This window comes from Trachinotus anak, unplaced genomic scaffold, assembly GCF_046630095.1.
Source record: "Trachinotus anak isolate AG129_WGS33_773 ecotype Australia unplaced genomic scaffold, CSIRO_AGI_Tana_v1 ptg000011l, whole genome shotgun sequence".
NCBI classification, from domain to species: domain Eukaryota; kingdom Metazoa; phylum Chordata; class Actinopteri; order Carangiformes; family Carangidae; genus Trachinotus; species Trachinotus anak.
In genome coordinates this window covers 8,977,984-8,995,386 of record NW_027273862.1, presented here as the reverse complement: position 1 = coordinate 8,995,386, position 17,403 = coordinate 8,977,984, and the positions used below count along the sequence as shown (strand labels likewise).

The window sequence follows — 17,403 nt, the reverse complement described above, 5'->3', positions numbered from 1 at the left end:
TATTTGGCCCAGGTTTTGTATAAACATACAGTATTCACTGAATCACAGCATTAATTCAGTGTGCTGTGTTCAAACATGACAGACCGACACCTACTCAAATTTGAATGTCTTTGAAAAAAAAAAATCAATGCAGCATTTAGAAATACATGGTGTTACTGCTTCAGCAACATCCACTTTGTTTGTGCAGTATGGTAGCAGGCAGCGGGTGAGACGGGATGCAGGAGAGAGGGAAGAAGAGGAAGGATCTGGAGGTAAGCATTAGGACTTTGTTTGTGTTCCTATAGGCTTTGCCTCCTGGTGTTGGCTCAGTGCACTGAAATTCAGAGATAGAAGCAACAACATCTGTACAGCTTTAGTTAAAACGTTAGTTAAATCTAAAAGAAAAAAATCTGGAAGGGAGGGGATGGGGGTAACTCCAGAGAAACTTCTCAGAGTGTGTTTTGTACTCAAAAGCATCAGTGCATCAGTGCCTATGCATGAGCGTGTGCGCACATGTTTGTGTCTGTGTGCATTGTTTGTCTAGACTAGGCCAAGAACAAAGAGTACACTGCATAATCATTCTGGATTAGTAGCCATCTCAGACAGTCCAGAGTACATCCATAATACTCTCAAGAGTCAGCAATCTCCATTGATCCCTGTCTGCTGTTATACAACTCAGAGACACTCATCAGCATCACAGGGGAGAAAAAAAAAGCCACTCGACCCCTGGAGCAACACACTCCACATTATGCTCAGCCTCTCTAATTGTTATAATCACAGTGGCATTTTAGCTTCCTCACCCCTTTCTGAGCTCCGTCTATCACATAGCCAACATCAATGTTGAATCACTTTGCTGTGAAGGAGATTTGACTGCTGCAGAGGTGCAATAATCACTTCCCCTATTAACAACAAACATGTCTTTCATCTGAGACTGTTCATATATGGATGAGTCGAGGCGGACATATTTTCAATCATATACAGCCAATCCCAGCGAAGTAGCCTCTCCACATCCCACCCCCACTGACCTGCTCATCTGCAGGAACAGTGCCACCTACTGCCTCAGTGGTGCAGAGCAATGAGACAGTAAATTCACAGATTGCTGCCAATGCAATATGCTGCTACTATCCTATATGTGTGGTTCTTAACCTGGCTGTTGGGGTCTTAGCTGCTCATGAAAAGACTTACAGAGAGACTGAATCAAAATAATTAAATCCTTATGATACAAATATTTAAATAATGGACATTAAAATAAGAAAAAATTAAATAAAAAAATGAGATAGAATGTTTTCCTCCTCCAGTATTGTATCAAATTAAGATATAAACAGGAAACATCATGCAAAACTGGCTGTTTTACTATCACCGTCCACTATTCATGAGTCATGGGGTCATTGGATCGCGTTACCATTTCTGATCTGGAGCAAATCAAAGTCTCTATACAACAATGCTTTGACCCCCATGGTGAAAACAGTAGAGGGTTTTTCCCCTTTACTGTGATTATAGAAGCTGTGCTGTTGCTGTGGGGGTTTTCTGTCACACCATATTCTGCTTGCATTCAGCCAGCAGGGCGACAGCATGGCACACAATACAAAAGAGCTACCAGGGCCATGCATGGCAAAGGGATGCTGTATTGTGCCACCATCAGTAGGGATATGTGAGCAAATTTCTGGAGTGTGTATTTTGGCTGTCTTTGGAGGTGGCCCAACCTTTGTGGTAATGAATAGGTCGCTGTTGTTTTTTTGTAGGAGTGGAGGGTCAGTGACAGCCCTCTCCGAGACCGTGCATGTTGAAGGAGGAGGAGAGAGAGCAATTAAATCACTCCCCGAGCAGCCTGGGATGACTCACACCACTGAGTTCATACAGGAAGGGGGATGGGAAAGAGGGAAATAAAAGAGAGAGGAAGACAGGCCGGCGTCAAGCTTGCGCTTAAAGATAATATCTGGAAACAAGCCAAAGGAAGAGGCTATGGTGGAGCCTCACACACTAATCCCTCTACACAGACCAAAGCCATGTCAGAGAGGAGACAGAGATAGAAACTCCCCTTTCTCATTCTACATCTCTGACTCACTCTACATCTTTCACTCACTTCAGTGACCTACCACTCGTGCCGAGGCCCCGGGAGGATGCAGCTCTACACAGGGACCTTGTGCGTAGACACCGACCCATTCTTGGAGAGAGAACACAAGGGGAGCGTTTTGCATTGCATAGACGGGAGGGAACTGGACAGGAGAGGAGGGCAAGCTAGGCTGGCTGTCTGACGTCATGGAAAACGCACATCTGATGTCCTGTACGTCAGAGGTGAAAATCCACGAGCCAAAGCGAATCACTGCACGCTTAGCTGTTTTTGATCTGGCACTGCTTACAACAAACAGCGTGTTCTGTACAGTAGCTGACTGTTTGATCGTCTCTTCCCAGGTCTGCTCTCGACATGAAAAAAACGTGTATCCTCCAAAGAGACAAGAGTAAGTAGTAGAGGTAAAAGATTAGAACATAAGAGAGGGAGGGCCGCGCCTTGTAGCCATGCCCATGGTGTCCTCTCAGGGGGTAAGTGGGGATCTTGCCTCTCCCTTCTCCCTCTCGATAAAGAGGTGCTCAGAAGTCGTAGAGGGCAGGCTGGGAGACGTCAGGCTGTGGGGATTTACACACTGCACTTTGTGTTTATGGGCCTCAGCTCTGTTGAGTGCCTGCGAGACAGAGACGGGCACTTTCACAGCCGACATGAAATAAACTCATTACAGTCTTTGCGAGCGCTGGCAATGGGCCCCCGCTTCGCAGTGAGGCACGGGGCTGGCTAGAAAAGGGTGCAAGTGATCTTCATACTGCTCTCCACTCTACTTTCAAGACTACACGCCACCTTGTCACTATCAACACCTCCTTCTGTCCTGCATTCCTCATGTGTGCAATGCATTGGTGCTGCTGGATTTGCTCATACCCTGTGTTTTTCAAAAACACAGGGTACAAGTGAACTGATGCTAGTTAGGTACATGAGGTGAGCATGGAGGCAGAGTGTGAGACTGAGAGACAGCGTGGGATGCTGGCAGACAGCAAATAGGAGGATCACAGCTTTTATAGGGAGGGCCAATGCAGGGTGATGAGTGAGGCTGTTGGTAAATAACATCCAGTGATATCATAAATCTCCACTGGCGGATACAGATAGATGACTACACATGCACACATCCACATGTACTTACAGATACAACATGTGCACAAAATCAGATAAGTGGACTGGAAGTATAAGTTCTCACCAGTCAGTCAAGCTCACATCTGATTGTGATGTGGAGGCTAATTGAAATGAAATGAAACATTGCTCATCTCTGGTGGATCCCTTTTTCCTCTTTAAAATCTAAAGTATACTATTACTATTGTACTAATTCATATTCAATTATTTTTGGACACATTACTTATTACCATGTACTTCAGATATTCAGTATAGCACTATACTAACAACATACACTGCAGCATCGCAATGTCAGCATATGCTGGATAGCCGTGGTTGCTACACAATGCATGGTACATTGCACCATGTACGCTTAAATTATAACCTATTACAGGTCTTTAGGGATACATAGTAAGATATCACAATAAGAAAACTAAAGGTGTAATAATAATATTAATAACAGCTTCATTCCATTTAAATGTTATAGCAGGGCACTGGTATAGTGGCATGGCTTACTGGGACACTGGGACGTTCATGGAACTAATCAACTTCCTCTGAGGTCTGTCTATTCACTGGTGAAACTTACCAAGCATTTTTTATTTATAGGAACATAACTTTATATATCATGTGGAGAAAAGAGAAGAGAACCAGTGGAAAATGTGCCAACGTGGTGTTTACATACGCTATCCCATTTATGTCTGAAGACGACCCATTTTTTTAAAGAAAATCTTTCAACTTTGACGTATTAAATCATTGAACATTTCACATGGACACTAAATATATCGTAGTATGGATTTTTTTTTTTTTTATTGTTCTACAGGAATGTGCTGTGTTATTATTACTAAAAAGATACACAGTAATTGTTTTATTTTCTCTTTGCTCTATGACTGTAAAATGGACATAATTATAAGTCAGACTTATGGCTGAGTTTGTACTGAGAAAAGATACTATGCATATGGGGTGGGGACAAAACAAAGAGAAAAGTGAATGCACAGAAAGTCAGCAAAAATGAACCAAATTGAACCTAGACTTATATACTGCCATTATAGGCAATACAGAAGCGAGCAGCCAGCTAAAAGCAGAATTTACAGACCAGATACTGCTGATACTGCCACAATTTGCAATATTGTAAATAACACTATCAAAACCAAAGCCAAGTGTGGAATGTTGACTTCTCTTTCTTTCTGTCACTCACCCACTCGCTCACAAATGTAAACTGCATGCAGGCAAATGTGTGGCCCAGCAGCCTGCGCAGAAAGCTTCATCCTATTTACTAATTTTACGGAGATCTTTTTTTTTTTAAGTCTTATCCTGCAGCCCCAAAAAGTGAGTCAACAGACAGCATGGACATAGGCAAATGCAAGCACACACAGTTTCACACAAAAATATGCACAGAGTTAGATGTGACCACTGAGAAGCAAAATTAGGTCCTGGCTGCTGTCAGGCAAAAGGTGAATCATCTAGCACATATTTTCCTCATTTTTGTTATTGTGTACTATAATCACACTTGTAATCTCAATAGACAGAGATCATCCACAGTTTAAATGTAAGGAGCGGCCATTAGCTATATAATCTATCTCTATCTATCTCTATACAACTGGCTGAGACTGAGACGGAAATTGTGCACTTGGCAGGGTTTTGGCATAAATATGACTGGAGCATACTGAGGATACAGATGGACAGCAGACCCAGTGCATAATGCTGCAAGAGTTTTTTTTTTTATTGTCACTTGTTGCTTTTTTTTCTCCCCACTGTGAAAAATCCATTAACTGAAATTAAATCAAACTTTCTACTGACAGATTTCTCTTTTACAAAAGAGGAGAGGGTTTGATACTCATATTAAACCAATTTAATAGTGAGAACTTGACCAAAAAAAAGTGTGAAATAGCAAAGCTATGTCTTTCTCAAAGGCTGTAGTCACTCTTTTGATCATCCTTAATTTATATCCATAGACACGAGCCCAGCCTGAGCCACAGCATGCTCCAGCGGTACTGAGTTGTATCAAACTGTTGATCAGCACAAAATTCTATCAGCTTATCCCTTCTGGGAAAGAAAAAAATACTCCAGAAACTAATCATGCTGATGCCAGAAACGATAAGTTCTGTATGAGTGCCAGTCTGATTTTCAAAACGATGGTTATTTCATTACTCCTGACGTTTATTGATTCAACAACAAGAGAGGAATGGTTTTGCACTACATCTATTGTGTAGAAGCAGTAACAAGTGATGAGTGGACATGTGTTATAATGGATCACTACCTCGGTCTTCTGTTGCAGGGTAAAAGCACAAGTATCTGAATATCGCTAATCATTGGTATCAATGAGCAGTTTCAATGGTACTGGTATCAATAAAATCCAAGCAATCTCCAGTCCCACACACATATTCACATCACCCAACACACACACAATTTCATACAGAAACAGACACCCAAAGGCCAGAGAGCACATTGATATTCCACACCTGTATGGCTGCTGACAGCTCCACAGCAACACTCTGTCTGAGGAATTGGACACGAGGTACGCTGACACTACAATGGAGACACTGTTACAAAGCTGCTCTGGAGCAGATAGGTTCCCATCAGCATGACCAGCAACAGTCACACATACACAAACACACACATGTACACAGCGGAAGTACACAGGAGTCCACTGTTTTGTCTCTCACCGACACAAACACGCATACACGCACCACAGCTAATCACACGTCGCTGGTCAAGTTACTCGTCTCTACAGCTATCTGCAAAGATTATTTTCACTATTCACTGACCTCAGATTCAGGTCATATGTTCTGTCATTGGCCACTAGCACACACACACACACACACACACACACACACACACACACACACACACACACACACACATTTCAACATGCAATTCAATACCAAGGCCTTCCAGCTCATTAAACAACACAACTTCACTCCAACTTGTCTCAGTCCCACACCATCCAACCACACACAGATTAGCACCTCACGGTCTTTCTTCATAAAGGTGATAATGGCGACTGTTCAGATACTGAGCGGAGCTAATGACACAACGAGTGGAGTCGTTCATTAAACACGGTAAGTATACATGTTTAAATGGTAAGTCTGAAGCCCTGCTGCAACATATGATACTGAAAGAAACGATAATATGATTTCACACATAATATGTACATACATAATTTTCAGGACAAATTGCAGAGGCAATATTGACACAGCAAAGTAAACAGGTGCAATACCAACAGACCGCAATGACATTAAGTTTTAGTTGAGCAAGAAGGCAACCAGGAGAAATATGCTTTTACAACACTGCCCCCCTCTGTTGGTAAATGTGACTGCTGCTCAACACATTTTTATTCTGGGCAGTTTTGCAGCACCTGAACTTCAAAGGATTCTGCTCAAAGGATCTGTGAGCCCTTTCGTACCGATTATTCTTATGATATAACCAATCCCTGTTAAAGTCTGAAGGGAAAGCTAGCTTTTGATTTCATGCTGTCAGGAGCAGATGCAGATGTCCATAAAGATCCCATTCCAAAAAAAAACAAAAAAAATCCCCCAAAAAAAACTAGCATCTGGAAAACATTAAGGGAGCGATGGGAGTGTGTGCATGGTAAGCATGATTTGGTTGGAAATCAGCAATCTGAAAAGAGTCTTTGTCTTGAGCAGTGGTTTTCAAATGGCCTCTCAGTAAAAGAGGCACAATATGGATGAGATTAAGTGTGACTTAAAGCCTTCTGCAGTGTAAAAGGGTCACTTTCAACATTAAGCCCTGAACATAATCTCTTCCTTTCCCATTTTTGTTCCAGGAACCCATCATGGAGTGTGAGTGCCCTCGCTCAGGGAGAGATACAGGTGATGGCAGATAAGGAAGACAAGGACTCTGACTTGCTTATTTTCTGCAATGTTATAAATCAAGATGAGACTCGCTAGTATGCCATTTTCCTTTTTTCTTCTTCCTTTTCTGCCTGCCATCTCTGTTCCCTCTGTCTTGCTCCCTTCAGTGATGTATGCCATCTCATATCCCGTCAATAACCTGTTAATGGGCTCCGGCAGTAAGATAATAGTGCTGGCTGAAGAACAGTGAGCAGATAAGGGCAAGCCTCTGGCTTACGAGTCTGAGAGACAGAGAGCTTTTGATGAGCAGGAGGCTGGGGATGGAAAAGAGAGGAGGGGGGAAGATGGAAAAGGGAGCACCTCAAGGTAGCAGGAGGGTCACGAGGTCAGATCTGATTTGAGTGCAGCTAATGGCAGGCTACACTGAGATCTAGACTACATACATTATGGCCATCATTACTGAGGAGCCAGAAAGAGTTGAAGAAGAAGACAAAAAGGCACAGAGGGATTTTTCTGATGCCTCTGATGATGCAGGTGTTTTACATCTGCTGCCTTAGAAAATTAAATTTTTAGTTCTTTCACAGGCTCATACCCTTTCAAACATCAGGACGACACGAGGTTAAGCAGGGGTTAGTTTGTCACCAGCTGTGTGTTGTCTGCATGACAGAGCCACCATGCCTGACATCACCCACACCACGTCACCGAGGCAACACCCTGGAGGTAGGTGTCTCCTTGTGTCAGCTGCTGGGTTGCTTCCTCAGCAGCTCAGTAGCTGTGATGCTTTCCAAGCACAGATCAGCATCCATTCAACCCATTCATCACAGCCCACTAGACACACAGCAGACCCACACATGGCCCTGGGCCCCACTTCCCCTCCAGAACTGCTATCTCGGCATATTACCCGTATCAATTTTTTAGCGATCCCACAAGGCAGCCTTTTTAGGACTTGTTGAAATAATCATGAGGTGCTTGTTGGGTAATGCACCCTGTTTCAATGAGCGCTCTGTGAGAAAAGAAGAGCTGGGAAACGGTGTGACGGAGGCAAGCCAACTGAGACTGGTCATTATGTATGCATTGCGGCAAAACCAATCTTTGTTGAGCCTGTCCTCGATTGTTTTTAAAAGGATACTTCACTGGACGCAATCAAATTAGCAAGAACATCACTGATACGGGGTAATAACCCTAAATTGAATTTCTGCACAGGCTAAAGTGTCCCTTCACTGCAGAATCAATTGCTGTGAAGAGAAAAGGAGGACAGGAAGAGGGCATTCATAGTTAGCAGACCTTTAAAAAGTACACCAGAGATGCAGGCATGAGCAGGCTATTTTCACGCTCCGGGGCCCTGCCATAATGTGTGCCTGTGGACTACTAAGCTAGATGCAATCTATCCAATTATGCTAATTATTTTGAATTGCCTTACAGCTCCCATCACTGACGGTGAAATCAGGTCAGCTTTCCATTTCTGTATTTGCATGAATACAATTCTCTTTCATTGTTTGGGTGCTAACACACAGTAAGCTCTGGCAGGCCAGTGGCTATGCTAACTGAACAGAGAGTTTGACAACAACAAGCAATTAGCTAGACAGCCTCCTGTTAGCTCTGCCACTGGCTGACACCGCTGTGTGCTGTGCTGGAGTGAGCCAAGGATGTTACTGTACTCAGCCGCTGTTGTGGCGCAGTCATTACTGTACATGCACTGATATTTAATGCATTTTGCTGACATTTATAACCACGGTAGTTTATAATGAGCGTGACAGAAATGAACCTAAGCTATTATAACCAACCAGTAGGGTCGAAGGGCAAAGCCACAGTGGGTTGGAGTCGTAAATTTCCACACTTCTACCTTCTCAATAGTGTATCTAAGCACAAAAACAACACCTCCTTGTAGGCAAGCATCTTCATGGCTGCAGTGACACAACAGCTGTGCAGTGGTGGATGTGTAACATCAGGGAGAGGTTTCTCCGAGAATGATCCATCATCCGACTCCTGAGTCAGTTTACAGCTGGGAGCTACAGAGATGCTGTTACTGCGACAGGATGACAGTGCTGTCATGTGCTGTCCTTGTGTTTTTTCTTCCACAAATAGTGCTCTCACAATAGGAAGTGTTTTGGCAGAGACCACAAAGTCTAATCGTGTCTACTGATATAGGCACTTGCTGGAGTTATGGAGCAATGACATGGCTGAATACAAGGAAGATTCACAGTAATCCCAGCAAGGGACCTGGAGACCTGAGAAACCTTGGATCATATCAACACAGACATGCCCATGAATACACACGCACACGCACACACAAGCTGCTCATACAGCTACACATGTCAGTAGTTCCTTTTTTTGTGTGGCCAATAAAAGCAAAACATGGCTGTTTATAAATAAAAGGCAATCAAGCTAACCTTTAATTAGTTATCCAGATAATTACTGCTGTCCCATACCAGTAGAAGAAAATAGAAACACTGTGCATTCATTTGTCAGCCCACAATGTTATCAAGCACATACCACAGCACACAATAAAATAAAAAGTTAAATAAGACTGAACTTATGTGTTGTTGTGAAATGCTGAAACAATCTTTAGGGCTGGTGCCACACTTGAAGTTATGAACATTACATTAAATTGAATAACCTCTGCAGAGCATGCAGCATTTTTGGATCATCATACAGTGTCACATGTGCAGACTATAGCGTCAAACTAGACTCCAACTAATTCACTTAGTGCTCCAGTTAGCAGAGAGAAACTGAATCATTGTGTGAGCTACAATAGCCCATTACCCGTGAGTTAAAGAGCTCCATCAGTCCCCGACACCTCCTCCTCCTCTTCCCTCCCGGTGAGAAGAGCGAGTTTGGCAGTGGATGCCACACAGCCAGTAATGAGCAGGCCGCAGGCCCATTTGTGCTGGGAGAGAATAGGTCCCTAATGAACCACTGAAGACACTTAAGTCCACTGAGTCAAGATTGAAATGTGCCACTGATGGCCGACAGGAGGTCGTGTCAACTCAACCAGAGAGCAGAAAAGGCAAAAATAGCTCATTCTAAATGATGGTGTTTTGCACGATAAAAGTTCTTTGAGAACTTTGTAGGTTTGCCAAAGTATGCTGAGCCCATGTTTTACCATTTTGCTTTTGGCATGCAAAGAAAACCTTCCTCTCTCTCTTTCAGGCTCTACATTAATATAAAGGAATATCACCTACCATGAGAGTTTAATTTACATTATGTGTCAGGCCCAAACCAACTGGGAAAAGAGTGGTATTAAAATATATGCACTGTCGATGCCTCTTTTGACATGCTCGATTCCCTTCTTTTATTTACCGCGTCGTGAGATGTTATCACAGCCAGCCCAGACTATTTGTTTCTTTTTTATGATGACACAAGATTTTCTTTGAGCACCATTTCTACTGAAGCAAAACTTTTGAGAGCGTGAGTTATGAATCCTCAATTGCAACATCAACCACAACACTACTTCCCAGCGTTATAAATATAAGAGGATGACTTCTTCACCACACTCCCTGAGTCACAGCAGAAAAACTGCACTTCTAACACTTTTCACCGAGGGCCTCACCCTAGCCCCGAGCTCTCTACTCCTACTCCTCACCTGTCTGGAAAAGGTCAAAGCTATTCTGTTTTACAAGCTGAATTATATGGAAAATATCAAAAACACTCAAATATCATTGAGTTGTAACCCTGTTACAACTAAAGTTAAAGCAATAATTGTGAAAAATGTTTTTTTACTCCCTCAGACAGGATGTCTGTATAAATAAGAATATGTTCTTTGTCAACTCATCTAGATGGATGAGAGTTTAAACAGACAGAGTTTATAACTTCTGGCACATTATTTTCGGGAGCAGCCTCATTTGAACAGTTGTTTTGCCCAGTGAAGCCTTTGAAGGGTGAAGACTAATAGGCCCTGCAGGGTGTATTGTTTAACAGGCAGCAGCATTTCCCACTGCGGTGACTAGGATCTAATGGCAGGGCATGGGCAGAGGCGACACCCACCCATAGCTTGGACGGCGAGCATTGTGGACAGCAGGAGGGACAGCATGATCTTCCAGGGTGGATTCAAACCGCAGGTCTACTTCTTCAGACACAGCGCTGCAGGGGGGAAAAAAACACAGACATCTGAGGAGGAGGAAGATGGTAATAACACAGAACACAACAGTACAGCAAAATGAGAAGATGCGCGGCTAAAAGGGTGATTAGGAAGTGATAAATAACAGGGAAAGGTGTCTTATATGTCTTTGTTTTAGCTTGTGTGGTACCTTAGGTGGGTGGAGTTTGAGACAATGAGACACTCCAACATATATAATAAATTACGGGCTGTTTGAAAGTCTAAAATTATTTCTAGGTGACGATTTAAGTCTTTTCTCCGGTCTGCTCAAGGCTTTGTCTTTCAGAGGGAATGGACCTTTGATGACAAAGGGGGACTTCCAAAACTGAGAGGAAACAGCCAAGTCATTCTCTCTCCTTTCCAGAGGGAAAACATTACTTTAGGAGTGAGTCAAGACAGACAAAACCATCCCCTCCCAGTCGACTTCCCCTCTACCATGCATGAAATATTTATGAGATATTTATCTTAGAGAGATTAGTGGAGGCCACTATTTGTATCTGTATTTGCTGAGATTAAAACTTGAATTTTTATTTTGGTTAATGCTGAAGGCACCAAGTCGTTGTTTTACAATCACTGGTTATAAATGATTGCGTGTATCAACAGCATAAGAATCCTTGGCTACTGAAAACAACCACTTTTTGTGTGAGGTGCCTTAAAATGTACTATGTTGACACACACGGGTCCATGTTTTCTTGCTGCATGTGTACTGGGATGAAAGTAAAGCTGTTTGGTAGATTTCAAATGCATTACCACACCGTGATTAGAAATGATAAAGTAACTGATAAAGAAACAAAACAAAATATATTTACAGTAACAGATTACCTAACTCAAGAAACAAACACTCTCTTTGACTTTTAAATGAAGAGGAAAGTTGATATCCTGTGGTCTATACCTATGTTCCCATTTTCTGGGAAATGGGAACATGTCAAAGCTAGAGACACACACTGTAAATAGGTGGATGTACTGTGTGGAAGTGTGTGAGTCCAAAAAGAAAAATGAGGAAGATGAAAACAAAGAAAGGAAGAAAGGAGGAAGAGGTCTCAACTATGTAACAGACATACTCAGCTTTTTGAATACAAAGCAAATTGTGTATTTCTAATTAATGAAATTAATGACCCCACTGTAAAATGTATCTAGAAAGATTCTACAGTCATTGAAGACATTGGATATATTCATATTTTATCTTTGTCCATTTTATGCTATGATGATTTCATCCACATTTTATTTGTTTTTAATTTGCCTTTGTGTATATATATATACACAAAGGCAAATTAAAAACAAATAAAATGTGGATGAAATCATATATATATATATATATATATATATATGTATATATATATATATATATATATATATATATATATGTATATATATATATATATATATATATATACACATATATATATATATACATATTATCTGTAGCACTTAGAGATTGGTTTCAAATGTAAAGTGCGTTACAAATAAAATGTATTATTATTATTATTATTATTATTATTATATTCATCAGATATCTTTATTGTGTGACATTGTATATATGTCATGTTTATGTGCATGTGCTTCAAACAGAGGTGTTTGCAAGAGACACAAGAGACATAACCTTTGCATAAGAGAATGTGAGCAACAATCGACCAGCAGTCGATCGTCTTGGTTTCACAACAATAACTGATTTAACATGACATCATTTCTTAGCCCATGAAGGAAAGGGTGCAGAGCTCTGTCCACGTCCTCCTCTCAGCCCCCATACTCTCTATTCCTCTTTTACTTTAAAGGCAGTTGTGTGATAAAAGATCTGATAAAAGGTGATGAAAGTTGCTATTTGAAGAATTTTGATATGATTGTACCATATTTCAAAGTTTTCTGCACAGGCTTTTGTTAGTTGAAAAATTGAGGCAAAGCTGGGGAAACTGATGCAGACTATATGTGTTGCTTTTCAGCTCATTCACCTCAGTGTCCCCAGGCCAGATTAAGTGTCAGAGCGTATTTGTTATACTTCCACTGGGAGTCACCAGAGGTAGACATTTTCAAATCCTGAAAATAAGGGCGAACACCAAATAGTGCTGCTAAAGGAACAGGACAATTAAGAAGTGAAGGGAAACAGACTGTATTTTTAGGAAGGACATAAAAAATCAAAACCACACATGTACAATGGAACTAACAGCTACTCATACTGCTGGCTGGTATAAACTGATATGGTGGCTGCACACAGATCCTCCAGGTGGCTGTTAAATATGGATGCGACCGGCGAAATACACCTTAGCTTAGCAAAAACCTGATATTTGTGATAGTCATTCAACCAGGTAATAAGATATTGATTAAATATGAAAATAAAATCCACTGTGTGAAAATGTTTCCTGTACAAACTAGTGTTTTTTTAGAACATTTTAAAAAACTCTACATCCACAGTGAAGCTTCAAAAACACTTTTTTTTTTCTCTTCTCCATCCCTTTTAGCTTCATGGTTGCATTACTGCCCCTGTTATGTAAAAACTATAACTGAGCGATCAGACAGTTGTGGTATGTCCGGTTAATCTGGTTGATTTTGGCAGCATAACTTTCCATTTTTACCCCTTTGAAACTAAAGTCCTCTCACAGTAGGCTACATATTCTTCTTTAAATTAGGTTTGTCTCCATAAAGAAAGAGAAAATGTCAATAATAACACCACTCTGGCAATACTTACACACAGTGTGCTGTGTGAGAAAGGTTGAAAAAATTTGTCATTTTGAAAAACTCAGTTTTCTATGTCTACACTGTAATATACAATCTTTCTTTTTTTTTTTTTACATTTATTCCCTACTGAACTAGAGAGAGAAGTATTTTCAGTTTTCCACTTTTTACCACACAAGTTACTGGGAGTTAACCATGGTTTAGTCACCACTGTGGATACTTCACTGCTTTGAACTTCAAGGTGTGGCTGAACACCGGGTAACTCCCACCACTCAACAAAAGTGATGAAACCTTGTGGCTGAGCAGGTAAACAAATCAACTGCAAGTTCAGCATACTGTGTTTCATATAAAGTCAGAGCAACCAGATCAGCTGTGGTGTTTTGGTACTATGAATCATTTCAATATTGCTGTCAGCTGTAGCTCCACCTCGTGACTTAACCAGCTCTTTTTCCATGAGGCTCCATTTATGGCTTCAGCAGAGAGGATGTGGGCAGGAGTGCAGCTTCATCACAAAGTTTCCATAACAGCGCTCTGAACTTTTCAAAAGACAGTAGCCTGCCAGGGACCAGCTCAAGACGCTGGTAACACTTTCTGAATCTTCGTCGATTTTTACCCTCAGAGCCAGAGAATATGCACAGATTCAAAAATGGGAGTAAAAACACAATGAGCAAAAAAAAAAACGGACACATATCACAGCCATCCTCTCCTTAAACATATATCTGTAAATTTCCCTAAGGATAGCATGAACTGAACTATGCCAACACACCAAACCACAGTCTGACTGTGTCTGCCTTGTCCAGACACCAGGAAGCCATCAAACGTTTTTTTATTGAATGACTCAAGTACTTTACCGACCAGGGTGCCAGGATGTGCATGCTTTTCTCTACCTTTCATTTTACTTTAACAATTTAGTTCAATGGCAGAGATCAAAACAGGCTTTCTGCACTTTCAAGTCACAACCTGAAGAATATAATGATACAATAAACTTTTACTGTAGAAGGCTGTATTTAAAAAGAAAAAAAAAAAAACAATGATATCCATTACTATGTTACACCAATGAATCAAAATTATTGCCAGCTCTTTATTCAAGTTTCAAATCTGTTCATGGAATTAATTAATAATAGTGCTATCTAAAATGGAGACCATTAAAATGAAAAAGAAACAGCCACTGAAAGACTATTTGACAGTCTGAATATCTTGGAATTCTTTCAGTGATTGGTTGTCAGCTTTTGAGCCATAATCACCAGTGTATTTCATTTTGACACTGCGCTAAGGATTATTAAGCTTTTTACTGAGGTCAAAGGAAAGAAAAGTGGTTCTTGAGGTATCACAGACCATTAAGATTTACAATGTTGCCGTGGTCATTGTACCATTGTACTGTTCAGTTGAGAAATCTGTGACAGTGGCTCTCTAGCAGTTTGTCTTTTTACTGCTCTTGAGTCCACTCCTCTCCTGGATGACAAGGCTGTTCTTAAACACAATTAATATAATGAATCTAACTGACCTTCTGGGCTCAGATGTCTCATTGACATATGGCTGGCTCCATTGCCAAGCTTCTCAAACCACTGGGAACCATTCAGCCCTTAATGATGGGGACATTTCCTACCTGGATGGCACCAGTCCCATCAAAGGGGAAACTGGATCATGGGATTGAAAGTCAGCCTTTCAAATCCATATGGCAGCAGTGCTTAAAATTTACCAAGCCCTCTTCCATGAGGGGAAATGTGCCGGCACGTCAGTTAGTACATTACTTAGTCAAACAGTACATTAGTTTGTCAAAATGAGGAAAGAAGAGCTCCATAAACCTCAAGAATGCTTTATGGCTGAGAAGCTGGATGAAAGTTTTACCTGCCAACTTTCATTAAAACTATGGAAACTCTAATATACAGCTCACACTAGGCCTGCATTAGTCTCATACAGAAATCCAATAATAGGCAAGACAAGGCAGCACTGTATATTTTCTATCCACCAGGTAATGAGCAGGTGAGGCAGTGACGACTGTAAGGCAGATGTGTCTTCTCAAGACTAGAAAAATGTATAGACTCAATATGCACTGTGACAGATTTACCAGCATCATCTTTATATTAAACCACTGCAGCCACTTTAGTGTAACCTTTATCTCATGACAGCTTGACATAAAATACCTATCTGTGCAAGAATACCGATATGAAATGATGGTATGAACCGTCTACTGTCACAAACTGCAATCACATCCCTAGCAAAAACTGCAGCTGAGCATCTCGTACAATGTCAGATAACATTATTATCTCTGCTGTATCAGTGATCATTTCCCATACAAGTTGTCAGAATGGTAAATGCTACATCCTCTTACATCCCACAGGAAGCTGTACCTGCCAGAAGCTGCACTATCATGTGATAAGGGCAACATGAGGACAGGCTACATCCTCACTGCAGCCTAAAGCACAGCAGGTCCTGTCCCTATTAAAAACTACGGAGTGCCAACTTGCGAACTCATCACTGGTTGCAGATGTCTTCTTGTTATGACCGGTTAAGCCAAAGAGTGCCCCCCCCCCTTGTTTTATCTAAATAATTTTCAGAGGTAGAATTTCCTGTAATTTATATGAAAACAAAGACTAGATGAAAGTCTGAATAAATAAACATAATTTAGTGTAGCAGGAATATATACATTTTTTTCACTTCCCATCCTATTAATCATCTATTGAGTCATGGAGTCATGTGACCTCTTGTTGAATCCTCCAGGCTGGGAGCCACTGGGACTATGCTGACACATTAATTCAACCCATCCTCAAAGAAAGAGGAGGGAAAGAGAGAGAAGAATAACAAACACTTGTAGCAGTCTTTGCAAGTTATAAAACACACATGCACATAGGGCCTAATTTACTTTATATGTATAATTTCAGTCATACCGTTGGATGAGGATTTTTTTTTTTTTAATGACTCTCTTATGTCAGTGAAAGAGCGTGAATAAAGTGCGTCACTTGCCAATAAATATAAATGTCCCCATTTTGAGTTATGGGAGTTACACTGTTATGCTGATTAAATACGGTGATGCAGTGCTCCCTTCTTGTCAAATGGGGGCGCAGTCCGCTCCATTCATAAATGTAACTCGCTGCATTTGTGAAACAGTATACAGTATAGCTTAGCTAGCGTCTGTCTCGCCTTAAAACTACACTTTACCAGACAGCCCGTCGCACTGAGCCAGTGAGCGGAGCCAGCTGTGTGCGGAGCTCAATCCTGCCCCGGGGTCACGGGCTTCTCCTGCTCCGCAGCTGCTGCTCGTCTTTGAAAATTACCCAACTTCACAGATACCTTTCCCGTTAGCCTACGTGTGATAACCTCTCCCTGATTTCAAATTACAGTTTCTTCGGGCTTACCATGTCAGGAGGGCGAAACTTTTAAAAGAAAAAAAAAGAAAAGACACCAACCATCCAGCGGCGGTGACTCTTTTCTCTGCTCTGCACAGCCGATGTTATTTTCCAGAGTAGTTCATTCCTCTCTCAGTAAAAAAAAAAAAAAAAAAAAAAACTCCTACAAAAAACTGCTGCCGACTCGATAACAGTTTGTTTTGACGGTGGATAAAAGTGCAGGGTGTTTTTTCAGAGTGATTCATTGATTTGGGGACGCTTCTCCTCACAGAAACCACTCCTTGCTGCTCTGTCCAGCAGTGATGTCATGCCGAGGGGGAAAGAGTCTCCACAGTCCCGACCCCCGAG

General features: G+C 41.3%; 1 protein-coding gene across 2 annotated transcripts in view; it reads right to left on the bottom strand.

The window, feature by feature from the left end:
- The window catches only part of cd276 (CD276 molecule), a 64,033-nt gene extending 46,639 nt beyond the window's left edge, over window positions 1-17,394 (bottom strand). Inside the window, exons 1-2 of one of the 2 annotated variants that reach the window (XM_071488664.1) lie at window positions 17,116-17,394; window positions 10,930-11,025 (exon numbers count right to left, since the gene is read on the bottom strand). In XM_071488664.1, coding sequence (XP_071344765.1) covers window positions 10,930-10,975 — 46 coding nt within the window. In that variant the 5' untranslated portion in view covers window positions 10,976-11,025; window positions 17,116-17,394. Of the gene's footprint in view, window positions 1-10,929; window positions 11,026-17,064 lie in introns of both variants that reach the window. The other variant, XM_071488663.1, reaches the window with a different exon arrangement.
- Between the last annotated feature and the right edge of the window lie 9 nt (window positions 17,395-17,403).